Raw genomic sequence first — 27,337 nt, forward strand, 5'->3', positions numbered from 1 at the left:
TTTCAGCATAACTTGTTTATTGCACATCCGCATGAAAACCCTGCCTATTGAAACTGTTTTTTTCAGTTCATCTGTTATGCCCTCCGATGATCTGTACCTATAAATGATATCGCAATTAACAAATAGTCACTCGTCAGCCGTCATCGGTCATACAAAATGTAGTAGTCAATATGTAGTCGGCAAAATGACACGTAGTTTCATGTTGCTCACTCCCGTAGTTTCCAAGTATCAGTGCTTTTTACGAACAGCAAACCAAAGCCCAGCGCATTTTACGAACACCTGACCTCAAGGCGCATTCCAACAATCGGGTTTACTGTGAACAAGCGTAGATGTAAGTGACTGGGATTAACGTCATGCCGCTTTTTGAACACCGTGCTGATTCAGTTATGCACCCGTTTAACAATGGTTTTATTTTCGTAATCTAACACATCTGACTGATATCACTGCTGCGATTTTCCCAGCAATCGGACCCCTCGGCCGTATGACCATCGTCTCGAGCGACACACAGGACACACGGCTCGCGGGGCATCACCGCCCTGCGACCGACTTCGCCCTCCACACACTCACAGGAACAAACACAACATGCGACCGCTCTTCGCACGCCTCTCGGTGAGCGCCGCTTCCTCCACAAAATAACGACGCGTTCACCGGGTAGGTACCGCCCTCCGACGGGGGAGGGCAGGACGCAAGAAGGGCAGTGGGAGTGACACTCGGCCAGGGGGCGGCTCCCCGAGCCACAATGCCTCCAGGACCGCCGTTCCAGCCGCTGTGGCGGCGGTGGCGGCGACTAGACGTCCGAAGGTGGCAGCACCGTCCGATGGCGGCCCCGATCCACTGTCCACGACAGACCAGTCGCCCCCGCACGTACCACAATATGCGGTCAATCTTTTACACTTCAGAGAGACTCCATCTTCGAACGGGCACCGTCTCGACACATCAAATCACATCGCACTGGCCCTGTTACGACCGCCACTCGAACAGAGCACGTGCCGTTCTGCGCCTGTGGCCGCGCGCACACTCGGCTGACTAGTGGACCTTATCATCGAGTACCGTCCGCAGCACCAGGCTCGACTTTCCGTACTCGCCGCGCGCGTGCGCCGCCTCGGACTCCTCCAGGATGGCCGGCTCCTCATAGTTGCTCGAGCGCCGGCCCAGCCTCACAAAGCTGTCTGGATCGTCGGCGTCCAGGTCATGCACGTACGCGTCGCCGAGCTGGATCAGTTTGGTCACCAGCTGGTTGTCGTCGAGCGCGGGCGCGGCGGGGACGGTGGCCGCGCCCGCCGCCGCCGCCGAGGGAGCAGGAGCGCTCTCCTCGGTGGAGTCAGCGCGCGCGCTGCGCATGGAGCGCCGACTGCTGCGCACGTTGCGCTCGAGTCGCGGTCCGTCGCGGGTGTCCTCGGCTCCCTCGGCGGCCGGCGGCAGCGGCGCACCGCGCTGCGCCGCTCCGTTAGCCAGCAGAGAGCTCGAGTAGCTGGAGGCGAGGGAGCACGGCCGCGGCCGCGTGGTGCCCGGACGGGAGTGGATCACCTCGTCCCAGTGCTGTAGCAGCAGGGCCATCCGCGCCCGGGTCTCCTCCTCAGCCTGAGCGGGGTCCAGGTCCTGGCCCTGCGGCACCGACAAACGGACTACAGGTCAGCCTGACAGGGACAGAGGGTGGGGAAATGATACATACACAGCTCGGAGTTCAGGTCCCGGCCCTGCGGCACAGGGGGCGGGGCACAGGTCAGCCGGGCTGGGGAGTGAGGGAGACTCGCAACATTACGAATACAGCCGAGGGTCCAGGTCTCTCTCCTGCAGGGGTAGGTCACAGCGTCAGCTAGAAAGAGAGGGCGGGTAGACAACAGATTTCACAAACAATACAAACACAGCGATGGTTCAGGTTTCGGCCTTGAGGCACAAGGCACTGGTAAGCCGTGCAGCGTTCGGGGCTGAGAGCCCACAGATCTCATAAACGACACGGACGTATCCGAAGCAGATTGATGAGCTTTTTACGCACCGTGAAGCATTGCTCTCACATGGATGAAGCCCATACCTGTTCGATTTTCTGGTCGAGCTGCCGGAAGAATTCCAGTTGGCTGGCAGATAGGACCTTACTGTAACAGAGAGACTCAACGTTAGAACGATATTTCTGTGAGATATTGATGTGAACTGCAAGCAAAATATCCGCGGAGTTACGCATTTACAAGAAAACTCCGATTGAAGAGGCACATCTGATTGTAAATTATATGTAATAATCTCAGGGTGAAAGTTATTAGCTCTAAATAGATGCACTATGTTGATCACAAAACAAGGTGATTGCAAATTTAACGAAGTTCGAATACCGGTATTCATTTTTTCGGTGGTTGCAACTGCCACTATGACTCCTATTGACCCCAATAGCCGTATATGACGAGCGCACATTATTCCCAACCCCCTCCCCCTGCGATACCCACGTCTGATTGAGGACGGGTGTGGCGACGACGGGCGTGCGGCTGTTCTTGGCCTTCTTGGTGTCGTTGACGACTTCGCCGCCGACGCTGGTGTCGTCGGCCGACACATCAGCCGCCGATACACTGCCGCGACGCTCTGCGGGCGGCGAGGTCAGGTCAGAGGTCAGAGGTCATGCGGGGTGCGAGGGTGGCGGGTATGTGTGACGCGTTTCGATATCCGGTGGGTGAGTCGGGTTAGGTGGGCGGATACAGCTGAATAGTAGGCATACAGGATTGAACACACACTGGGTGATCATGGTAAACCATTACCACAGTGCCCTCAGAGACTTACAACTCTCATAACGTTTATAACGCTAACCATAACATTATGCCTATATCACTTAGCTTTTATCATAACGTTAAAATTGTGTGTAAGTTCCTAAATTTATTGAGACGTCCAACGTTAATTATCTCTCCAATAGTGCCACCCACTTCAATCCGCAAAGAAAACTTACCATTGACACATAAGGAACCATAGAATCTCAGCTTACTCGACTGCAACGGTCCCTAATTCGGCGCCAGCCATAAAGCCCATTCACACGATTCAACAGCCCACTGACACTCAGAGCACGCCATTTCACAGATCCCACATCCATCTAACTCCGGCGCTGCGCTACGGGTCAGGTGGGTCATCGTCTGAGGTCACAGAGGTCATCGTTAGGGTCACGGAAATCAGGGACTGTCCTCGTTCGAGGTAACTCACTGGATCCCTTGCGCCGTTTCTGCTTTGGGCTGTCTGAGTCGGAGGACTTGCTCAGTCCGCATCCCATTGCTCCAGAGCCAGGTCACTCATGGCCGGGCCGGGTCATGGCCGGCAGAGAACGCCTCCACCTCCCTGCAACAGAGGTCAGGTCAGGTCAGGTCAGTTCACACGGGAGCAGACTGGCACACTGTTCAGGTCACTGACAAACAGCTGACGATGCCTCTTTTAGGTAGGTACATGGAGCATACACTGAGCTATAAGCCATTCAACAAATGCCATTAGATGGACGAATGTGTGCCCCTGATGCCGGCGGATGGACGAATACGTCCCGCACTGATCACCACAATGCAAACCAGATGAGTTGGGTCGGATTCCCAGGGTTTATCTGGGCGCGTTAGGCCCATCACTGAAACGTATGACACCATCGCGATGGTGCCGATGCATCGGCAGGGGCCAAGTGCTTCGCTGAATGGTCATGTGTTAGAGGTGTACGTCTGTAAAGTCAATGATATCAGGCGTTCCATTATCATTTATTTAGTTGCTTTTTTTCTTCACGCCTGACGTCTCACGTATGTTAGTTCGATGGGAAGATGATAATACCGGAGAAAGTGTTCCGAACCGGTTCAGCCGCATTTGCATGGCCCGCTGTCCCCGTATTTGATTGCAAACCGTTAAAATATACCATACCCTTCGGCCTTCATATCATTCAACGGTTGAAGCGTGAGCGTTCGCCGTTCAATTCACGTTTGATATTACATTATTTACCTAGGCAAGAAATGCAACAGTTCTTAGTAACGATTAGGAAAGGCAAGATGTCGTCATAGGCCGAAACTTCATGTTGATTGCAATTTGCATTCCGCTGGTCTCGTGTCATTATTAAATATTAATGACAACTCGAGTTGACAGCGACTCCGCCACGCCAGGCATGGTTAGTGGTTAAACGGTTACGATTTACCAAACAGACCTGAGCGAAAGTCGATTATACCTAAAATGCCCGTAAGTGACGGTTTAGGTGCCTACATCTCTCGCTCTCCCAGTAGCAGGACCCATAATTATTATTTTCTAATCGGATGCCAAATGCAGATTTTGCCACACAACTTTGACTCTCATTACAGCCGACCACTCGTGCAAACGTCGGCCAATATAGCAACTACCTTCAATCCAATCAGCCGATGACGCTCGCGTGCCGCAAAATCGCTCACGAAACTTTAACTGAACTGAACCGTTCAGCTTCACAATTTATATTTGGGGCTGCGACATGCTAAAGAAATTATCCACTGATTGCACGACTCTCACGTGTTTCGGAGAATTTCAAATCGTATAACGAGGGAAATGAATTGGGAAGTTCTCTTCGCTGAGTCACCGGCCACGCTTCCGCTCGTCGCCGGTCTCGGCTCATCCAATTCGCACATGCGCCCCGGCCGCTCTCAGCGAAATGAAGCCCTCAGTTTCAGGATGGACCCGGTGAACGCGACATAATGTCAGGGCCTACAAGGTGGAACGTACGAGTACGTTAACGTGCATAAGTTTATGGGTAGGTAAAAAGGCTCGGAGTTCGATTGGAAATTTAGGCCTACATTTGTGCAATCAACATTATTCGGTAAGGGGTTGCTGCGTTTTCGGTGCATGAAAACGGGAGAGATAGCACTGAACCGTCGTTTGTGCGACTTCTCGCGGCGAAGGTTCAGTATTGTAACTCTTTATCACAGCGAAATGTCAAATAATCGCGTTTTTTTTTTTTTTTACCAGAAAAAGAGACGTGACTTAGCAGTTTGAGCTATCGTGGCAAAGTGCCGCATCAGGGCTGTCTTACGATTCAGTACCAAAACACATCATCGATGGTGTGCATGGGGTGTTGTCATTGGCAAGAGCTTTTGGCACTTATTTACTCATTGGGGCGCGGTGGTTGAGTGTCATCACTTCCTCTTCCGTTCTGACCTGACCGCCTTCCGGCCAGCTTCCTGACGTCGGACCTACGTCATCCTCTACCCCCAGCGTCAGTTCCGACCGAGGCTATGACCCTGATGTCACCCAGAGCGTCACGAACAGCCGGACCTCCGGTGATGACGGAACGTGACGCACCGATCAGGGCACCATCCCGTGCAGTGAGTCAGTCCTCCGGGGCCTCAGCAGGACGGTCGCACGTCCAGCCGTGACCAAACGGGACGGTACGGGGCCGGGTGACTCATCCAGGCCAGTCACGAAAAGCGGTGCATCGTGAGCCATGTGCGCGTCGAGATGACGAGGCGCCGCGCCCAAGTTGGTAGTAGTTGTTCAGGTTTTTCGGGAAGGTTACATCATGGTAGTAATACCGGACTCGGACGGGCCAATCATCGAATGTCATCACGTAACGTTTTCAGAAGCTTCCAGCGCTCGGTCGGGCCAGAGACGGGTTAGTTATACATACAACTGCGATTATTTGACATTTCGCTGTGTTTAGCAACATGCTGAAACAGACTGGTTTAGACTGTGGAGTGTCGTGATATTCCTAAAGTCACGTAGAAACACGATTCCCTTCCGCTGCAGACACAGAAGCCCTTCCGAACCTCTTCCCTTCCTGGAAGCCCGCGCGATGCCCGCCCGGTCGGCGATGGGTCCTAGCCTCGGGGCAGATCAGGAAGAAGACCGCGCCGCCGTGTCGGTCGCATGGTTTCTCGGGTCGATGGGACTCACGCCGACCGTCTAAGAGACTACTACGTCAACTGGCCCGTCATCACATACAGGAAGGGGGCTTTCATATCTCAGTTAAGTCGCATGGTGACAGCCGTACTAGCGATCAGACACGATACGTCGTGTCGTTACTCGTCAGCTTGCAATAAAATTGTAGGTGGAATATCTGTGAAGAAGGCTACCACGGTGGCCTACTGGCTGGGCCACAATACAAATTCATGCCGGTCCCTTCATGATCTGCAGTCTGCACTATTGAGACGGTTTAGTCGGGCGACTGAATACAACGCGACGTGTTCGGTAGGCATTTAATTGGACTATAAATCAACGAAACGCTACAGCCAATGGATTTATTACGTGCATTTGCCATATTCGAGGCTGATATTTCATAGTATGTAGCTACCTACGTCTTCCAACTCAATGATATCAGAAAAATATACGCACCTACCATTCCAAAGTTATATGGTATCCCCACCCGTCAAGCGTTTATTCGTGCTCAGTAGTTGCTCATAGCTGGCATGCAAATTGTAAAACGAGGATGTGCTGCGAAGTTCATTTCCGCACAGTCCACAACGCATCAACAAACGTCATGCTTTAGTGAACAACGAACACTAAGGACCGCTAACAGGGCGGTGCCCCGACCCGAGTCTGCAAATTTTACACGGATGCCATCGTGTCGATCAATAGGCCTGCACTGCTATTATATAAAACCTGCATCAGACTGCAGCTTCTGACAAATGTGAGTCTGATATCTGACACCAGATTATGCCCTGGGCGGTCATCACACGACTTCTCACCTATATCAAACGGCCCTGCAGCCATTAATATTGAATAACGCCACCCGGAGGCGCTTGAACCCCGACGAGTTACCATTAGAGGTGGCAAAAGATGAAAATTTTGAGAACCAGACTCGAACCAGACCCGGCTGGACATTTCTGGCACCAGTCGGACCCGGTCTTAGTTGGAATCGGAACCAGTTGGACCCGTTCCCCAAAAGTCAATTAATACAAACTACTTGTAGGTATCATTAGTTGCATCATGTAAAACAGCCTATTTCTCACTGGGAATACTCATGAGCTACTTCGTGCAAAGAAACATCCACTTCATTCACTTCATATTTTGCTATGTGTAGTGTGCAAGATGTATAGTTCATGGTAGGACCCGGTTGGACCCGTCAGAAAATTTCCAGGAACCGGTCTGGACCCATATGGGTCCAGACTGGTTCTTTGGACCGGGTCCCCGGGTCCACATTTTGCCACCTCTAGTTACCATCTTTGCTACAAACCGCCTGTAACCTATAGGCATACCATCTAACTAAAGCCCATATTAGCGTCACCGCTCATCAACTTCACAATTCGTCCCTTTGCATTCGACCGTCACCCCCCCCCCCCGCGTGTGACCTTTGGCTTCGTCTAATCAGCGCCCTGCACTGTCCCATCACCTTCGGCCGTCCTCTGGGGAGCTGCCCGGGGCGGCTGCCGCTGACGAGGCCTGCCACGGCACAGGTTCTCTCTCTCCCTCCACGGCGGAGGCCGCCGTCGGCTCTGACCTCAGTAATGGTGCCGATCAATAACCGCGAACTGAGGCGGGCTGAGAGCGCAGTTCGCAGCCGGACCCAGCGCAGAAAATGGCACACACGGGAGTGCAAGGGCATGTGCTGCTGCTGGCTCTATATCAGCGCAGAGTAACAAAAAATGTTTTGAATATTGGTGTAACTTTAATGGTTGCTAAAGCTTTGTAAAACGTCCGATGCGATAGACGGATTACCTACGGTTAACCGTTTGAGGTAAATAAATATATAGAATTGGGGCTAATTAGTAATTAATATCATAAGGCTCGGGAACCAGTCAAAGAAAGGCGAGTTACTATTTCATCTTAAAATAAATGTAGATAGGTACGCCACAAAAATGGAACACCGGTGCCAGCTCCACTCCTAAAATGAGTCGACGAGACAGACCGATCTACGCAGAACTGAACGCGCCTCGGAGATGATCCTCTAATAACGCACAGAAGCGACGGCGCCAGCGATCTCAATGCCTCTGACCCGACATCGGACCGTCTCCCGGCAACCCCACGCGTCAGTGTCTTGCCGCGCAGAACAGACGGCTCGTACCAACTCAATATGGGAGAACGGCCCGGTGAGATGACACCTTGTGAGCTCGTGGAGCCTGTGAGACTGAGGACCAGTATTGCGAGAAAGACGGAAAACTTCGGATATCCAGTATTGTGGACCGAGGCGGCGGGGCATACGATGTTAAGATGCTATAGCATTGACGGTCCTTTGCACGGCCCTCAAATCTAACGATTCAATAGCGTGATAGACAGTTGCAAGCAAATGTGAAAAGCCGCTATTGCATGCAGCGATTAGAGAAAACAAGTAATCACATCGGGAAATAGCCTCTCATTTCCTAACATCTGGCAATTCAGATTCTATGTAGGAATATACAGCAAACCTGGTACGTTTCAACAACATAATTTACGTAATCCATTGGACTGGACCGGTATCTTGGCACCAGCCCGTCACGGTCTATCATTGCGGAAACACAAACGACATACAGTTCGCACTGGAAGCCAGCGGCAGCGCTGCTCCCCGTGGCAGCTATCGCGTTCCGTATAAATCTGAGGCACAGGTCCGCATCCTGTCGCCACCAGCACGTCCTGCCTTCGGCCGAACTATCGGTGCTGCACTTCCTGTCTTCTGGCGATAATTCGGTCGCCGCTGGTCGTCCACCGTCGCCGCACTTGCAGCGTCGTCAAGTCGTCGGCGACGCGCTAACTTTGGTCATTAGGTCGGAGGAACAGGGACCGACGGCGGATGTTTCGGACTTGGTAGCTCGAAGAAAGAAGTGACGGAACCAGCCAGGCAGCTAAAATAATGCATTGAAAGTTTCGAAGTAAACTGCATGAACAGAAAATAAGCAAAAGGATGAAGTCCCAAAGGCGGTGAGCAGTGTGTAAACATAAAGTATAATTGGTATTGATAATGTATTGATAATTGATATGAGTTCGTTAAAGGGACCCTCCCACCTTAACATTAGTTTTGAGTTGAGATAGCCAAATTGGTGGCCATGGCCTGAAAATACCGGTTTGGGCATTCACAACATCGAAAAATGCTTTAATTCGGAGATATGGAATTTCAAACTTGCAGTTTTCGGATTCTAAGGGGCTAATGCATTGGTATGCCCCCTTAGAATTTGTGACGTCAGCGGAGATCTAACGATTTTTAAATCTTTTACTAAAACGTTTGGCAGCACGCGGTGGTATATGCTGCTTTGCGCGCAACAAATGTCGCACTTTCAAATAAAGTCGCTAGGAACAGCGGAGATCCCAAAAAGTAAACAAAAGTAAAAGTCTAATATCTTGAAAACCGGTGAATAATTTTCGATGAAATTTGGTAGATATTCATTTTTGCTCTTTCTGAACCGAGCGACATCACTTTCATGCCAATTCATTAACTTTTTTGAAGGTGGGAGGGTCCCTTTAAAGCTTTTCACAGACATGCGCATCCACACATTCACGTAGGCAGAGTGAGGGAGTTGCATTTGGCTCAGGCCACCAAATGCCAATACAGAAAAAATATGATTTAAATGCACGACGTCACCATGTGTTGCAACGCTCAATCTAGAAGCTTCCAGCTATTGCCATATCCTTTTATTTGCACCGAATCGGATGTAATCATGTTCAACAAAACAGCTCGATCCAATTCTAGGAAAAAGAGCTCTTTCTGCCCAGTTAACCAGAAGAGAGCATATTATGGAGCGACCAGAAACACGAGGTTCGCTGCCTCTCGAACTTTTATCTTTATCCCGGCAGTTCCATCCCCCAGAGCACAGGTGCAGCTGGCTCAACTACTCTCGGAAGTTGGGACTCCCGGCCCATTTAACTCCTTCCCGTCGGCTGCAGCCAACGGTCATCCTGGTTCGACCCCCGTGACCCTGCCGACGACCCGACTGGTAGTCCGCCCGGAGCGAGGCAGCACCCGCGTCCCGCCTGACCTCCGGGCTGAGCGTCTGGACGGGAGCCGACGCACTTCCGCGGACTATCCGGTGTCCGGAAATCCCCGGAGGAGTGGCGGGGGGGGGGGGGGGCAATTCGCCGAGTGGCGGCCGTAGGATGCTGCCCGCTCGGGGCAGAAGTCCTCTCCATTAGACGGTATTATGGCGGCGGACGGCGGCGGACGGCGGCGGTCGGGTGTCCCGCAGAGATCGGCTGTATGCCCCGGGGGCAGAGAGGTCGGTCGACTGCCGCCGGCTCCCGGGACCGGCCCGTGTTGATAAGGCAGGCCGTCGGAGGGCGGGAGGCTGGCGTGAGCACACAGCCGCGGCCAGACAGACAGGCCGGTACACAGCGCCAGACAGCTGGATAAGGCGCTACAATGTGAGCTGTAGCTCCAGAGCAGACGGCTCTATCGCAGAGGCAGTTCATGTCTGCGGCCTTTACCGTACGGACTCGAACGTTACCGAGCACTTTAAAGGTCAAAATCTAAAACTTACCCACACTTAATCAAAGCAAATGAGCATTTGCAATATCAAAATTCTAGCAATTAGATATTTTTCTAGCATACAGTCAGATTCTTTAGAGGCGGCCGAATGTCCAATGGACAGGGACTCCTTAAAATCTCATGTGAGTTACTCACTCGGTGTCCTTGTGTCAAATTTATCAATTATTTTATATTGGGTCACTGCCGTCCTTTTGCAGCTCAGGATTCTGTCGCTGAGCGCGGTCGGAGCCGAAGCCGGCACCGCACAGTGGCCCTTTTTCAGAATTAGCACGCATTAATTCCCACATTAGGTACCTGAAAGTGGTGCAAGACATCACCACGTGATCAAGGACGTATTCCCTGCCAACGCAAAGAGAAGAAAAGAAACGAACTGCCCAAGGAGATTCGGCCGAACAGCGACAGGCCGCTCGGCCCAAGATTTGGCGCACGTTCGCACGGCTCGCCCGCCGGCCCAGGCCGCTCCGAACGCAAGTGTGGCGAGCCCGCCAGCCGACCACGCTGCACTGACCGCCAGGACGCCCCAGGGCGTCACGTGACCGCATCTACAGCTGTTGCCAGCCACCGTTAGTCGGCCCCGGCCGGGCAGCAACTAAGGTCAGCGCGACGCGAACAATACAAACACATAGGCGCTTTTGACGTTAGATCTTAAGCCGACCACGGGACTTGTGCGGCTTGGACATCAAACGCGACAAGAAATTGGACAGTTTTTCTTGAGCACAGCGTTATGCCTACATGACATTTCAATAAGCACATCTTATGGCAAAAGTCAAGCGACATTTAGGCGCACACCAGGTGACACCAGCTTCGAGCCAGGTCAATGAGCTTAGTCGTATCGAACAGGAGTCACAGCCGCTCGCGGACTGAACTGGCTCACGTAATCCACCGTAGAAGCAAAATGGCGCAAAATGGCGCGATGCCCTTTGGTGGACATGGTCAGAAGAGATCGGCGATTCGAACGATGTATAATACGACATGTTCCAGAGTGTTCTACTTAACATAAAGCTTCATATGTATGCCGCCATCTCCAGTTGATAATTGTCCTGTTATTATGTCCACAATATTCGGCAAAAGTGGTCTATTTAAGTTTATACAATGGAAATTGTGATTTCTAGGGCTTCTACGTAAACTCAGCTTCACAGCCATGCCACTAATTTTTAATATTTTCTCACCGAAATCCTTACAAATTGATGTTCATCTCACCCTACTTTTTAGGATCCGCCGGTGGTGTCCGCGCGCCTCTCGACAAACTTCGATTTTGCGGTCAGTTTTACCAAAGATAATTATTTTTTTAGGAGGTAAAAATGGCACCATCGGATAGTTTGGAATGTTTTGCACACGATTAGACTGCTTTTTACTCAAAAGAAGAGAAAAAATATTTTGAATTTATGCGTGCTAATTCTGAAAAAGGGCCACTGTGCACCGTTCAAGCTGCGCGCAGTTTCCGATTTCTCGGCTATTTTCCGCCCGTCACGCTCCTCGGGCGGCCGCTACTAACTGCCAGTATAAATAAGCTCGACCATCGGCGCTGTCACACCGTGTAATATCAATAAATGTCGGCCGGCAGGCAGGGAAACCGGTGCCGTGCGCGTTCCACCGGGGGGCCCGGCGAGATTCCGCGGCTCCTGCCGCCGACAGATAGCAGTTATTACCGGTCATAACCGGTCATAGGGCGTCCAGTCGCCCAGACGGCTGGCCGCCTCGCCGCTCAGTGATATGGGACACACTCGCGTGGGCCGGTGCATAGACACAGTCTGGGCGGAGCGGCAACACAGCAGCTTCGTGTCGGGAGTGGGACTAATCAATAGTGGCGGCGCTCGGTGATCGCGGCAGACGACCCGCCGCCGGAGGCGTCAGCACCCCCCCCCCCCCGCCCCCCCGCGGAACAGCCGGAACATGGACCACTCACGGAGACAGGGGCCGGACGAGCCGCCGTCTGGGGATACGGGCGCAGGAGTCCCGTGGTGGATATCACTTCTTGGAGCACCGAACCGACCATTGCTCTAAGTTCATTGTGCACTGCGCATATATGAAGCACGAAAGACCCTGAAGCTATACCATTTACAAAAGTCTCGGAAATAATTTCAATCAGCAAAATCCAAGGTGTAATTGTAACAAGTTGTGGAAACTATGGCTCGTGACGTGCACCAGCTTTGAAACTTCACAAGTTCGCGAACAATTACGGCGTTATGGAAGGTTCTCGCTGCGAAGTCATGACAGCGATTTATCTATTTTAAGCCCTTGATCATGAATCATGGCTTTGGAGTTGAGACGTTCGGTACTGGCGGGAACTGGTGGTGGTTTTGGAAGGCCCCCAATTGTTGGTATAGTTTCACAATCATATGTTCGTCGAAGTACGGAAGGGCTGCGTACTTAAAACGTAACACTAACAACATACCTAGGTAAGCGCAATAAAGTACATGTAACTATGCACTCATATTGCACATATCGAAGCGCATGTAAGTGTCGAACCGACTCGATGTTTATCAAGTATCAACTGATGCATGCTTTTGCTTGCAATATTCTGTAGGTAATATTCGTGATACAAAGTAATATTATAGTCACCGTGAGTAATATATTACGCATCGGCAGTGCAGAAGGCTGATTTGGTGACACGATAATCATGGAAGTGATGCGTTTAGTTTAATTTTCATTTTTCATTCTTTCGTAAGCCTACACAATGAGCTGAATGCAGTTCAGCAACAATCACCGAAATGGGTTTTAGCGGTCAGGGATATTATGGCGTGTAGTGGCACAAATCCACCAGAACGAACAAAGTAGTTCACTGCAGCGGGGCAGCACCGTATCATTCGCCGGCTGGCGCTTTGACGGGGGCCCAAGGTTCACCATCACGGTTCCGAGAGGTCCAGACTGGGCTCTGAGGTCTGTACAAAGCTTCAGACGGGCTGCTAATGAACTCTCCAGCCCTCCCCGCTCCTGTGTATGCAAATGCTATCCTCGCTGATGACGTATGATTCGTTACAGTGACCTGCAGTCTCCGTCCCGCCCTCAAGGTCTCCTCACTAGCGCTGCAGCGGCCGTCGCCGCCGGCACGGGGTCAAGGTTCACCTGCACGAGACCCACCCGCCGCGACCGCCTCGCGACTCACAACACATGGGCCACCGCCGCCGGCTGCGGCCCATATAAGGTCATGTCAGCTGACAGTACGCTCGGCAGACGTCAGCAGACAACACGGACATGAGAGCCCGCCGCACTGCCGCGCTGCAGACGACCAAAGCGGCCTCGAGGCCAAATCAGGTCTGCGGCGGCGGCACAGGCCCGCAGGGGAGGCACGCTCGCCTCCGGTCGGCGTGAAGGTCGGTAACTGTGTGTAAGAGCTGCTCAGAGCGGCGCGACCTGGATTCAAAGTCAAGCAGAGCGGGAGTAGGTCGTAATGATCGGGCTTGGTAGGGAATCAGTATTTCAGTGCTGAATGCAGGCAGAAGTTGCTGTGCGAACCTGGCCGCAGGTGTTCAAGAGACGAGAGAATATGAGCTTGATTGAATCTGCAAAGGCTTCGTGTTTACGAAAGAATATCAAACATGTGGTGTGTTCGTCTATACGTCTATACGCGGGAGGATGCCAACTGGCACCCGCCAGACGCTCCAACAAGTTGATGAATGCCTGACCTTTGAAAACATTGATAAATTCGATAATGTTAAAATGAACATGCCTCATGGGCATCTTTTCGGGCTCTGAAAGATCGTGACTCCGAGTTGAAAACGTGCTTTGGGTGAGAAAACCTGAAATTTCATATTAACGTGATCAAGAGCTGAGCCCCGCTCAGCCGACGTATTTTCCCAGACGTTCCCGTAGCGACCGTTCGTCTCAAAGCACGGGCCACGAATGACCACCGATGCAGGTTCGGGGGTCACATTGCTAGTTCGATAAATCATTCCGTACCAATGCTTATCCTGAATACTAATGCGTGGACCAGTCGGACGACAATCCTATGGTCAATATTCCGGTGTTCGGAAATCAAATAAACAGCACACGTGTTGAGAATAATCGAGCATGCTTACGACTGAGGTTCGCAATGCTTAGAAGTCAGAAATGCCTCAGACCGTTCCGTAACGGTCTTGCCCGGTATAAAACGGATAATTTCCAGCTGTGATTTCCACAGGTTAAGCATAATACCTGGGTAGCTCATTGTTCTCCGGGAGCTTCTCTCGGAAAGCTGAACGGCCCTGCTCTCTCATCAAAACCAGCTGAGCGAGCGATCCTGTTCTTTCACCATTGACGTGCTACGTCGGGCTTTTGACGGGCACCAGATCAAAGGGATGACTGCGTTTTGTCATCATCTTTAGGGCAGCTCTGATCAAAGGACGCACAGCGGCTGACACGGACGCGCTGGTGTCGGAACTCGGACGGCGTCGATTCATCAGGGGCGTGTCTTTTCCCCTGCTCTTTTCACCGGCGCGCGTCAGGGCGGCCCATCCAGTACATCGATCACCAATAAGGCCGGCCGCGCCTCTGACCCGTAATGCCGAGAAGCCGTGCAATGGTCACGGATCCGGGATGTGCAGAGTTATCGCTCTGTGAAAAGGTGTGGGAGTGGTACTCATTGCAGTCTGGCAAGTAGCGAAGCTTTAACGGGCAGCTGCCATGTCGAGTGAGGCTTCGTTCCGAAAAGGATTGGCACTTCTCGGGACCATTCATTGGCTGTACCTTTCACTGGTCTCTAGTGTGATGGTGCACACTGCATTTGGATGTTGACCAAACCGTAAATGCTGCAATGAAAACAAAAATATAGACAACAGCCATTTTAAATGGTCCTTTCCATATAGCCGTGCTGGGGAAGGCGGACTTCAAATTGCTATTTGTAATCTCGACTTTGCGAGCAAAATCAAAGCATGACGATTAACATTGTTAACGTCAACTGCACGTGACGATTGATAACCGTGGTTAAAGTTGTTACCCCCTCACCCCTCCCTATCGTAAGCTCCGTCTATGGACATCGGTTTAGTTCCGTTATAGGTACATATATCGCGACGGGTTTATTCTTTGTTAGGTATATGATCGAGTACATACTAATCTACGCATCTTACACAGCCACACGCTCCATTTACGACAGAAAGTCGTGGAAACAGACTCATTTTCCATTTATATGAAGATCGACATGCAGGCTGGGCTCGGGCTGATCTGTCCCGGTGGGGTTTCGTAAAGACATTTTCCATTCAGGCTCAGAGCACGAGAGCCGAGGGGCCGGGGGTGACCTCTGAGCTCGCCGAAAATAAACCGTCGCATCCTTAGGCTCGCTTCGTGTTAGATCTTTTATCTACGATGGCTGCCAAATGACCGGCCTTATTAGGGGAGGTCAGCATTGACGGTGTTACCATGCTATTAGCCGCCCTTATTAGTGAAGCCATAAATAACAGCACGGCTGAGATTAAAACCATCCAGTCTATATGGAAGCGAATGTACCATATCAGAGATCATACGTCAAACATATCGCACCAATCGCGATAAATCAGTCACACCACGACCGTTTACAGCGCTGACCGCCCGTTCCACTGACCTCGGCGGCGCGCGTGACGTTACTAAAACAATGCACGTCGTCGAAGGAAGCGTGTGGATGCACGAAGAGCGGCCGTTCCAGGCAGTGCAGAATCGTGTCGTAACTCGCGCACGCCGCGCAGGAACGTAAACACGACTGCAACTGCGCACAATGCGCAGGCGATCGGCCATGCCCGGCCTCGCCTGCTGCCTTTGCAGCTCTTCACAACAGGGAAAAGGCCACTGGGCTTGATCGGTGAGTCCGCCTGAGCTACCACCGTTTAATCCCACTATGTTCTGCCTACTTTGATCTGCCCACGCATGTGTCCGGCGGGCCGGGGAAGCTCAAGGCAACTCAAAGCGGCTAGGCAATCCAGGCTGATGTCAGCCCTACCGCAAAGCAGCGGACATGCCGCCTGGCCCAAACAGCGCGGCGCTACTCAAAGCAGCCCCCGTAGACTATATAACTACGTGACGTCACTGGACAGCTCGTGACGTTACTGGCCATGCCAGCAGTAGCTGAGCTCGACCCGAGGGCCGAGCAGCTCCGCTGAGACGGAGGAGCGGAAGCAGTTTCGCTTTCTGAGTCGCGTCAAGGAGGGAGTGGAGGGGGCAGCTGCGGTGGGCGGAGACTATGTTGGAGGGTACTGGGTGGAGGCCGCAGTGACCTGTCATAGGGCACTGAGTGAAGGTAGCGGTGGGAGCTATGTGGCGGTGACGAAGCAACGAGCGGGGTGTCGGTGGACGTCGGTTGGAGGTGGCGGCGGCGGCCGGGTCGCCCGTCGAGCAGCCGCCCGGGGCAATAAACGACTGGTATCGACCGCGCGGCGGCACGGGCGGCAGCCCGGTCGACGAGGCCGCCCCGCCAGCGCCACCGACCCGCGACTGTGTCCACCGAGGCCAGCGGCGGACAAACGCTGCCGCCGCGATACTGCAGTAAACAACGGAGGGGCCAGACACGCATCACCGTGGAGAGGGGGAGTCCTGCTGCCTAGGAGCCGTAAATGTGTCTTCACGACGGGCTTGGATAATGATAGCAATGTTGTTTCATGGGGGCGGTACCGTTGAAGCAGCACTCAAGCAAGACTTAAGGCTCCATTTCGAACTATGCGACTGCAGACTACGCTGCCGAAAGAGTCCTATCTCAAACTTTTCGCATGCACCCAGCCATTCCCAGATGGGTGGATTATTGTATGAGCTGCTTTTGAACAAGATCAGCCTTTCAACATCAGCCGCCATCGTGTTCGCGGTCGCATGCAGGTAGGTTGAGCTGTTTTCACCACCGCTTTGATGGCGTGGCCGCCTGTAGTCGCCTGCTGCAAAATGCATGGGATGCTATCGACAAGCGCAGCGGGCGCTGTCTGCTCGCCGCATCGGCCGGCATTGCCGCCGGCAAGGTGTTCAAAAACGGCACGAGGCCACAGGAGCGGAATAACAGCGGCCGCGTCCGTTACTCTGTGGTCAGTCTGGACCATTTACAACTGCCGCGGCCTTATCACCGACGTGCAGCATATGAACTCCCCGCGGCTCGACTAGTCAGGGGGATGGTAATGGCGCACCGTGGAGCTGTGCAGGCTCTGCAATGTAGTGCAGGATGAGCCTGGTGCTACCAGGGCCGGGAAGTGGTTTCACCACGAACGGCGTTGCAGCGGGGTAGGTAATCGCGTGGAAGTGCATTCGTGAACCGGACGTCCTTTGTAGAACTGGATACTGGCGATCCTAGCAAGGTGAAAAGAGGGAGGTAACATGATCAAAATTATTTGTTGGGTTCCCGATTCCTTCCATGCATTGCCATTGGTGTGGACCGTAGGTATCGTCTTATGTAAAAGACTACCTTACTTGTGATCGGTCTCATGACCTCTGATGGCACTTGCTCATGCAGTCGTCCAGTGATGCAGCAACCTCTGGGGGAACAACATGGAGCTCAAAGTCTGTAAAAGGTCCCGGTGAGCCAGCAGCCACGTGACCTCTCTGCAGGGACTCCGGGAACATTGTTGGCTGGCTGTAGTGAGCCGGCCCGGCCGTCACGTGACCTATCCGCAGGGGCGCCACGGGGTGGCAAACACTGATAGGAAGCCGACCACGCGGCGGCGGATAGTTTTAGACCGGCGCCGCCCGGCAACCGGTCAGACCATCACATAAGCTGGCCACTGACGGTATGCGATATGCCAATAATACAGAAAAGGCCATGGCAGAGGCACCTAATACATTTACCTTTATTACCTAAACATCTTTTAGTTTCCATCATATCAATATCTGCCAACAGATACTCAGTACGTATGCAGTTGCATCTATTATTCATCCTCCTCCTCGTACTAACTCAGCAAAATCCCCTATTCAGCATTCACCATGTCCACGTAACCGAATCATCACGCTGCTCAGTTCAAAATAATATATACAGCATGCACGACATCAGACGTATCGACACCATTCACCGGTGGCACGCCATCCATTCCGGCTATCACTGCGCCCGGGACGACAATGCATCACTTTTCTGAGAGGCGGTGCCGAATCCGCACCACTTCAGCGTCCTTGAACCACCCAGCCACCCACAATGCATCAGCAATTGAGTCACCCACAATGCATCGGCAATTGACGCGACGCGGCCGTGACCGCCGTCCGCCATTGCGAGCCCTACGCCGGCAGAAGTAAGCCGCTTGGATTGTCGGAGGTGACAAGCGTGCTGAACCCAAAGAGCATGAGTAGAGGCGAACTGAAGGAGTGGCAGGGTCAGTTATGAAATCTAGATATGTGGACGGTAGTGTCGTTCGCCACATTTCCTGATAACTGTTACACACACTGAATACCTATCAGTTAGTTTCAGTTTAATCGGCTCCGTTAAGTATTAATGGTTGCGTCGTTTTTAGTCGAACTTAGTTTGGTTGCTTCGGTTTTAACTTTTACTTTGTTTGATGTGTAGCTACGGGTCCGCCTGTAACTCCGTTCGACAAGTGAGACAAGAGTGAGACAAGTGAGACACTTCTCAGAGGGCGGCCTGTGGGAATCACCTCGTCTACTCCGCACAGCAGAACTTTTCTCGTTCAGCTCCCTGTGGAGCGCTGGTCAATCTGCGACTGTTCCCCCTGGCTCGCTTTCGGTTCCACCTGACTGGGAATTGGGAGGTGCTTGGTTTCGTCTGGTTTCATTCCAGCACAGACTGACTATATATTTTGGCTACGTCACGCTCGATTTCACATAGTTCCGTCTCACATCTGGATTTGTTTGATGTTAAGGCTCCGTCTGATTTGGTTACAGTTCTATCTTGCTCTCCTCTATCTCCATCTGGCTCCATTCCGGTTCGCGTTTGGCTCTGCCGCGCTCCATTTCGGTTGTGTCTGCAGCTCTGTTGGACAAAGCCAGTCTGTGTGAGTGCGATGGAGGGCCGCCGTGCTCCGTTTGGCCAGTCGGCACCTCTGCTCGACTGAGACTGAGAGTGACGACGACAGACACCCGACTGGGTCCCGGCCAACAACGGGAACAGATCGGTCCGGCCCGGCTCGGTCCGGTGGTCGGATCGGGGTGAGTTTATCGGCGCCGATGGCAGCGCAGCGACCGGACGGCACTCTCGGAGGAAAAGGTGGAAATAAATATACCTAGAGTCTACCGTAACTAGCAGTCAGATGGGCTAAGCGACGGTCATGCTGTGGTGTTAGCGAATTCAGGACGTCCTCTAAGCCTATAGACTAAAAAAGCGTTGCGATTGAAGACCGAAGGATGCTCAAAACTAAGGCCAAACAGCGCCAGAGGGGCTTGCAATAGCTACTGAAGTCTGAAATGGCCCCAGCCATGGGGTTGCGGTCTGCTGCGAAATTAAGAGAGGTAAAGTTAAAGAATGGAGTTTAAATGCAATTGACAAGCATGCTGACCGCTGGCAGACGCTGCAATTTTGTTCAACCGGCGGTGGTGTTTCAATTTTGATCGTGCCGACTGGCCCCCATAGCCGACTGGACTGGCTGACCGCCGACTAAACGACTGCATGGTAAGCAAAGTCAGCAACCAAACTACGTAGTCCCGACCAGAATTTGAGCTGTTGTCAATAGGCGACAGACAACCTGGCTGTTTGTCTGTCTGTATTCGTCGGCCTTATGCTATTTATAAATTCCACGACTGTCATGCCAGTCTCTGAAAGCTCTGACGGTAAGTCCAATTTGTGCCACCCTGAATTTGAAATCAATACATAGCCCATGCCATTTCCTCACACTTGTAATTTGGTTACACGCGATATGACACTCGCGGAAGCCATTTGGTGCAAGGCGTGAGTCACTGATTCAATCGGTTTCGCCAAATGTCATCGTAACCCTGTATCGCCCTTTATTTATCACTCCGACACAGCCCGTGTCACTCTTGTGTCAATCCAGTGTCAGTTCATCTTATGGGTTAACTTGTGCCGGCTTGCCGTCTCTGTGTTTCTCAATTGTGTCACTCCGACGTCCCCTAAAGTCACCCCTGTGTCAGTCCACCGTTCCGTCATTCCGCCGTCCCGTGTCACTCTGTGTCAGTCCACTGTCCCTGCATCGCTCAATTACGCCACTCCACCGTCCCTGTGTCACCCTGTGTGTCAGTCCACTGACCTCTGAGTCAATTACGCCACTCCAACCGTCCCCCATGTGACTTTGTGTCAGCCCGCCGTCCCCGTGTCCGTCTGGGGCCGAACGTGCCCTGCCGGCGGCCGGCAGTCACCAGCCGAACCATAAATAAACTGACACACAACGGGGCCGTGTGGCGTGACACGACAACCGGCCGGCCGGTCGGTCGGCCAGCTGGGGCGGCGGGGAGCCGAGAGCGGTGCGGGGAACAGAACGGTGGGGGGGGGGGGGGGGGCGACGCGGGGCGGTGGGGTGGAGGCATGCACCGGCCGCTGCACCACCCACCGCTCGCCGCTAGCCGAGCGGTTGTGTTGGGTGTCTGTGTCCCTTTGAATGCCCACGTAACGGTGAAGGACAATGTGGTTCATCAGCACACATGCGGAGGTGGGATGAGAAGACCTGATAGATCTCAGTAGCCGGTACCCGGCATTACCCGTCTAAAGACCACTCTCCTGAGTAAGACATACGTCATGACCCGCTCTGAGAGCCTGCGGTGTTCCTGATCCGGGGGCCCACCAAGGAGCCTCCAGCCGCTCTCACGAAGCTCTATTGCACCTGGACTTCACTTCGCAATCGCTTCGGGCCTCAGTGCAGCCGCGCAGCTTCTGGCAGAGAACCAGGTGCACTCTCTCACGTCACAAAACAGCCGCCCCCGTCCCCGCCGCAGCACGCGCTACCGCGACATGGCGCGGTCGGCGGGACAGCTGGCGTGCCGTCGCGCCAAAACTGCCCGCCGACGCGCCACCGCACGCGCCAAAAGTATACCCGCCAGCGCCAAGCTCTGGCGCCAAATCTGACCGCCGGCCGGTCGGCCACAAAGCACGACTAAATGCAATGTGCAAAACTGGACTGGCAGCAGTGTGGTGCGGATACAAATGGTGTTCGACAGCACTGAAACGCCGGCAGAAAAGGTCGCCAGGCAGTGAGAGCGATCCGTAGTCCGTTCGGTAGGCAAACGGCCATACTTGCTACCTGTTCATAAATCAGATATCTGCTTCTGCATTCTGCAAAGTGCAATCTGCATTACCTATATAGACGAACACGTGATTTTGCGATGGTATCTTGTAAGCATATGCGTTTGCAATGGTAAATATGGCTTGGGCTTTGCACAGTAATCAATAAACTGTAAACATCGTACGTTCCAGAACTTTACTTAAAATCGTGTGTGTTTGTGTACGCATTCCATGGATTCCATCTACCGCTTAGGAATTCCATCGGTCACCAAGCGGTATGCATTACCTAAACGTCCCGAGATTGCAGAATGCGAAGTAACGTACGAGGGTCGATGTATGTGCCATGGTAAGCAACACACGTTATTGAAGTTATATAACCAGACATTGTTGATTACGTGCGGTAAAGTGAGTTTCGCAATAGGTCGAGAAAGAGTTGTGCGGACCGGATATACATTTCCCTAAAAAAAAATCAACATGACAGCTGAGTTATTAAAAACCAGTGCGACAAAGCGAGTATAAGGACAGGGTATGATATTCATCTCACTGTGACAAATCATTTCATTCTCATTGGAGATTTGAGAACCTTCACGTCTCTGGTGATACACCCATGCAGAGGATACGCCACCGACTTTGAACATAATTCCACCTCATTAGCGAGCAGATTAAAATTCATATTACCCTAATCGCTTCACAAGAGATGGCTGTTTGCTTTAAAAAACGTAAACGTAGGCACCACGGTCGTTGCGATTTTCATTCGACAATTCTAGAAGAGCACTATGAACCTGATGGATGTAAGCCTTTACTAGCTACAAATTCAATTATACTTAAGTAGTTCCTGACAAGTGACAACCTATGCAGAAGGCGCGCGTAAATCGTACACCGCTCGCATGCGAATGGTGTCATGCAATGCGCCCAGCAGTATGCCCTTGTTCAGTGAGCTAAAGAACTTGTGCAGTCACTTTCCCCAGTGCAATGTTGTGACCCTGCGGTTTGGGTCCCACCGATGACCACTGTAGTCCGGGCGCCCCCCCCCCCCGCGGTTTGGGTCCATTGTTCCACCCATCATACGGCCTTCAGAACGGAGTCACGGACCACGCACACGAGAAGGCAAAGTTTCACTCTCTCCCGTTTTTTTTCCTCTGCTGCACCTTACGTGCTGGGTCTCCTCAACTCGTTTTGTTTTGACTGCGCCGGGTCTGCCCGGTCAATGGGTGGGCCATATTGACAGGTCGACAGCAGCCCCCGTCGACCCGTTCCCGCTACCACGCGCCATTTGCAGAAGCGCGCCGCCCAGGTCACGTGACCGTGCCGATATCGGAAGGTCCCTTCCGGCAGCGGCGGCGGCGCGACGGGACCAGGGACTGATAGCACGGGGCGGAGGGGGAGGGGAGGAGAGGGGATGCAACGCCCGCCTGGGAATGACAGCGTGCAGCGCCGAGCGAACAAGGTGTTGTGTAATCCGAGCCCGTTGAGTGCCGCCGCTCCCCATGAAGTTTCTGTCGCTATTGCGAAAGCAGCGAACCGCTAGTGAGCCGTCCTAACGACCGAACTGTGGTTCCGATGGACCGATGATCGGAAACCGTGGACCATCGACACCTCTTCTACGGCTACATTCGCCAGCCGAGGCCATGGCGTGGTTGGCGAGGCGCCGGGCGCATCCGCCCTCCCCCCTCCTGACGTCAGGTCAGCTGGTGGGGCGGGGGGGGGGGGGGAGGAGGGGAGTAGGTCGCGCGCCAAGCCTCCCATTTCGCACCCCAGCCGGCCGCCACTCCAGCGTCAAATTGCGTCTCGCTGTCTGGCAGCCTGGATACGATGTCTACGAGCTGGAAAACCCGGAAGCTGAAGCATCGGTAACAAAGGGGTCCGGCTGAGGCCGAGCTCCAGAAGCAGTGGCCGGCTACAATGGGGTTCGCCTGGGGTCGGGTCGGGTTCATTTTGGGGCCAGACGTCGGCTGGCGAACGCGAGCCGTGGTCATTTCCTCCCAGAATCAACAGGCAGCAGACAGCCGCCGGATGTTTGCCAACGGACTGAAGTGAGCGGAGAGGGCCGTCACGAGGGGGAGAACGAGCCAGAATCGCAATATCGGCGGAATAAGGGCCGAGTTAGGCCGAGCCGAGTTCACATAACGACCGACGAGGCATTATCCCTCGTAGTACCGATCACAGGCGGTAAATTCACACATACTGACCGAAAGCATATCCCACGGAAGCCGGAACCGCACATCGGTATAAAATTCCTCACAGCACGCGTCCAGAGTTGCCGGAAGGTAATCAGGAAGCCACCAGGCATGCCATCTCCCGAACTTTGCGCTAACTGTGCCGCAAAGCAGCCAATTGCGCCTCGCCGCCACCCGCAGCGGTGTTTGTGTGGACATCATGGTGTGTTGTATTCACATTCCTCGACCTCTCGCGGCGTCTGGCCTCCGCATCACGGGCGGCTCGGATGGTCGCCAGGCCAGACTGCACGAACTGGGCCAGTGACCAGCGCTGTAGCGCTGTCCAGCGTCCGAGACACGGGCCAGGAGCCAGCTGGATTCCCGTGACATAAACAAACAGTCGTGTCGCCAAGATTTGATTCCCATGCCATTTTGGAGTTTTTCATAACTGAAATCTTGTGAGTCTGATATAACGTTCGTTATAGCAATGTGGATATTCGACATCCCAATTTGTTTGGATTTATTTTTAAATCGTGCCGGTACGTGCAGTAAACTGGCTACATTGCGAACCAGTTGGGCAGCTAAGCCGTTACCCTCTCCCCTTCCCATGTTCCAGGAACAATTCCTATCCCCTCTGCCGTCCAGCGCTGCAGGCACGCTTCCGCCTCCCCTCAGCCATAATGACTCGGTAAATAATTAAGCCGATCGGCATGGCTCCCGGCAGTCCTGCCTTCATGACGTCACTGCAGCCGCGGCAGCTGACCGGGCATTGACCTAGAATGTCGGGCTATGGGTCGGTGCAGGTATATAAAACGGCAGCTCTGAATAGGCCGGCGTCCAGGCGGCTGCAGCGAGACTGTTTTATATCCAGTGCAGTCCAGCCAGAACACTGGAAAACTGCCAGACGACCAGGAATAGGTCAGCTCTGGTCGGTGAGGTGCCTTGGTGAGAAAGGACCTCTGTGAAAAGAGCCTTTATGAACAGTGTCTAATAAAATATACACCGAGATGAGTGTCGAGTAGCTCGTCATCGCTGCCCCTCCGGCCTCCACAGCCACGTCTGACATAAGCCCATACGGCGGAGAGCGGCACGGAGTGACGAGTAACGGAGTGACTGTCCGTGCACTCCACTCAGCTGAGCACGTCCCAGTGCGTTCACCGCCAGCTCGTGGCACCCGCAAAAGCGAACGACCTCCTCACCAGTCACCACCCTGGTCCTACTCTCCGGTCACGTGCCGGCATAGCGCGCCGCGACAAAGGTCACGTGGTCGCACTACCGGGCTACGTGACCGGCCCTGCTGAATGTCGCACACATCACGTGACGTCCGAGGGAACTGTGTCCGCCAACAGGGCCCAGTCACGTGACATTCCGTAGTGAATACCGCATGGCGTTGAATGCTGTTCACGTTGGTTGTTGGACGGTAGCAGATCATGCGATCATTGCAATGTAATGCCGTGGCCGTGCTATCAAGCCAGAATATGCTATGCTGCAGATTGATAAAGTTAGGACAGAACGTAGGTATACATCCTAAAATGTGAGCAAAGCAGGACGAAAGTTAATCACCCCAAGGCAATTTAAGTCGATTTTAGAATGTCTGTGCGCATGCATTGACTCAACTTCACTGCTTTCTAAGAGCCGCTGCAGTTCTTGCAAAATAAGGCACAAAGTAAGAAATTAGTTCTTAGTCCGTTCAACACTTTCCTTACGAACAAAGCATGTGCTGTTGAAATGGGACGAAACAGAGAAACGATTTCGACAAATTTTGGGCTCTAAATCGCACTATTTCTTTTGTTCTTAGTTAAGCGCAACATCGGTTACACGAAATCACGATTTCAAAAATCGCACCAAACGGTAAACTGAACAATGTTATGGCGATCACAACAAACATAGGGGAGAGTGGGGAAAGATGCCCAGGGTTTTGCTATGTCGTATATTATTCGAAAATGACGATGGGAAAGCAAAAACTTGGAGTTTCAACGGAAGCCGACATCATTTTTCTCCAAAAATATCACACTTTCGTGCCTGAAATATTATAATTTTTTTTGCTATTAAGCATTTTCCTGAAGAAGTGAAAGGGGGCATCTTACCCCACAGGGTGGAAAAGACGCCCCCTGACGTTGGGAAAGATGCCCCCTGCACTATAAGTGACATAAATGGGCACGTGAATCGCCTGAACGAATCAGTAGTCCCTTTGAGCCTGCAGTAGACACCAAACGTCATCATAAGAGCCCTCAAAAGTAGTCGTGAGGGGCTTCAGAGGTCATCGTTAGGGCCATCATAGTCCAGCGCGGCCAAACAAGCCTCCGTGGTGGCGTTCGGAGACCACTGTGGGGCTCTTATAGGTCTTCATGATGCTTGAGGGCCCTCGAGCCCATCGTGGGGACCTCCGATGCCAGCGCGGCCCGTGGGGCCAACGTGGGAGCCCTCAAAGGATGTCGTGAGGGGCCCTGGAGCCAATAATGGGGCCCACAGAGGCCGTCGTGAGGGCTCTCAGAGTCAGATGCCGCCCAAAAAGTCGCTATGTGGGCCGAGAGACCGGCATGGGGAGCACCCGACCGTACTGGACTCTCAATAGTCCCAGATCGGCTTTTGTCTACATCACAAGTATTTAATAAATGATTTGACGGGCTGTTTGAAGGACAGCCTACGGATTTAGGGGGGCGTCTTTCCCCATCAGGACAGGGGGCATCTTACCCCAAGGTACCGAAGTAACATTAAATCAGTACAATTTGTTAGCCATAAAACTACACCCTGAAACAACCAGCCAGCCGTTGCCCAACTGAGCTTCGCAATTTTTTGTGCAGTTAACAAGGCAGGCTTCCGCTTTACGCTAAGAACATTAATTGCCAGGTCCGATTCTTTGTTTCGCCGCTAGAGGGGGTGGGGCGTCTTTCCCACCCTGGGCATCTTACCCCACTCTCCCCTAATAAATATCTGGGTCGGTCAAGTTCAAGATCAAACAATGGAAATAACGCGCATCATGATCCCACGATCAACACACCTCTTCGAGAGACGGATTGATAGGCCGGCTTACTTGAGAATCATGTCGTATCTTGAACAAACACATGTCCCCATGTGAGACATATTTGTAGTCCTTCTTATCATTGTGGCCGTTAGGGAAGGCAGGAAAAGGTAGATGCTTTCTCAAACAAAAAAACTGTCTGATGGAGCCGTCTCTGCTCAGAGCAGAACAAATACCTCGGCAGCGATTGGGAAAACAAACAAGAACACAGGCGTCGATTTGGTCACACGATTGTTCTTGTTGGTCGATGTGATCACTCACATTGCCACGCATTCCTCAGCCAGCGGCCATCTCGGGATAAACGAGAGTCATCTTAACCTAAATTGCACATGAACAGGGCATACGGGCACCCCCTAGACATTGCAATGGCTCCACAGTCCACACCACGTTACACGGCCGGAAGAAACAGTAGCGGTGGAACACCTTCAATTAAGTTGGTGGGGGGAGCGGAGCACTACCGACTTTTGGTCCCATTCTTTCCATGCAACGCCCGTAGGGCTAATGTTAAAATGCCGAAATCAAAGGGGGGCACGGTGCCCCAGTGCCCTCCCCGTTCCGCCACCTATGTATTAACCCGCACGATGATGGCCCATACCTGAAGTGCATCCACAAATAGCCGCTCCTTCCTCTCTGCCTCCGTTCCGTTTCGCCCGGTAGAAGCGCACCGCTCAGCACTGTTCGCCTCAATTCCAGGGCTCTTACAGCCGCTCACTTTATCAAGTAACTCCGAGCCCACTCACCGCACTGACCACACCACCCCCTCTACGTCTGCCACGCGACTGACTGCG

The 27,337-nt window shown here is 52.9% G+C and overlaps 1 protein-coding gene across 1 annotated transcript; it reads right to left on the reverse strand.

Annotated features, from left to right (window-relative positions):
* On the reverse strand, positions 1–27,337 carry LOC122391334. Its single transcript, XM_043385138.1, has 5 exons — positions 27,145–27,337; positions 3,172–3,303; positions 2,433–2,565; positions 2,033–2,093; positions 1–1,605 (listed from the first exon to the last, which is right to left on the reverse strand). The coding sequence occupies exons 2-5, from the start codon at positions 3,236–3,238 to the stop codon at positions 1,027–1,029; spliced, it is 840 nt and encodes a 279-aa protein (XP_043241073.1). The 5' UTR covers positions 3,239–3,303; positions 27,145–27,337; the 3' UTR covers positions 1–1,026.

This window comes from Amphibalanus amphitrite, unplaced genomic scaffold (genome assembly GCF_019059575.1).
Source record: "Amphibalanus amphitrite isolate SeventyFive unplaced genomic scaffold, NRLGWU_Aamphi_draft 000432F_arrow, whole genome shotgun sequence".
Classification (NCBI taxonomy): Eukaryota; Metazoa; Arthropoda; class Thecostraca; order Balanomorpha; family Balanidae; genus Amphibalanus; species Amphibalanus amphitrite.

Excerpts from the sequence above, each read along its gene's own strand:
- LOC122391334 (XM_043385138.1), bottom strand. The coding sequence starts at position 3,238 with ATGGGATGCGGACTGAGCAAGTCCTCCGACTCAGACAGCCCAAAGCAG. Across the intron at positions 2,094-2,432 it reads ACACCCGTCCTCAATCAGAC|TAAGGTCCTATCTGCCAGCC; the intron begins GTGGGTATCGCA and ends TCTCTGTTACAG. Across the intron at positions 1,606-2,032 it reads TCGACCAGAAAATCGAACAG|GGCCAGGACCTGGACCCCGC; the intron begins GTATGGGCTTCA and ends TCGGTGCCGCAG.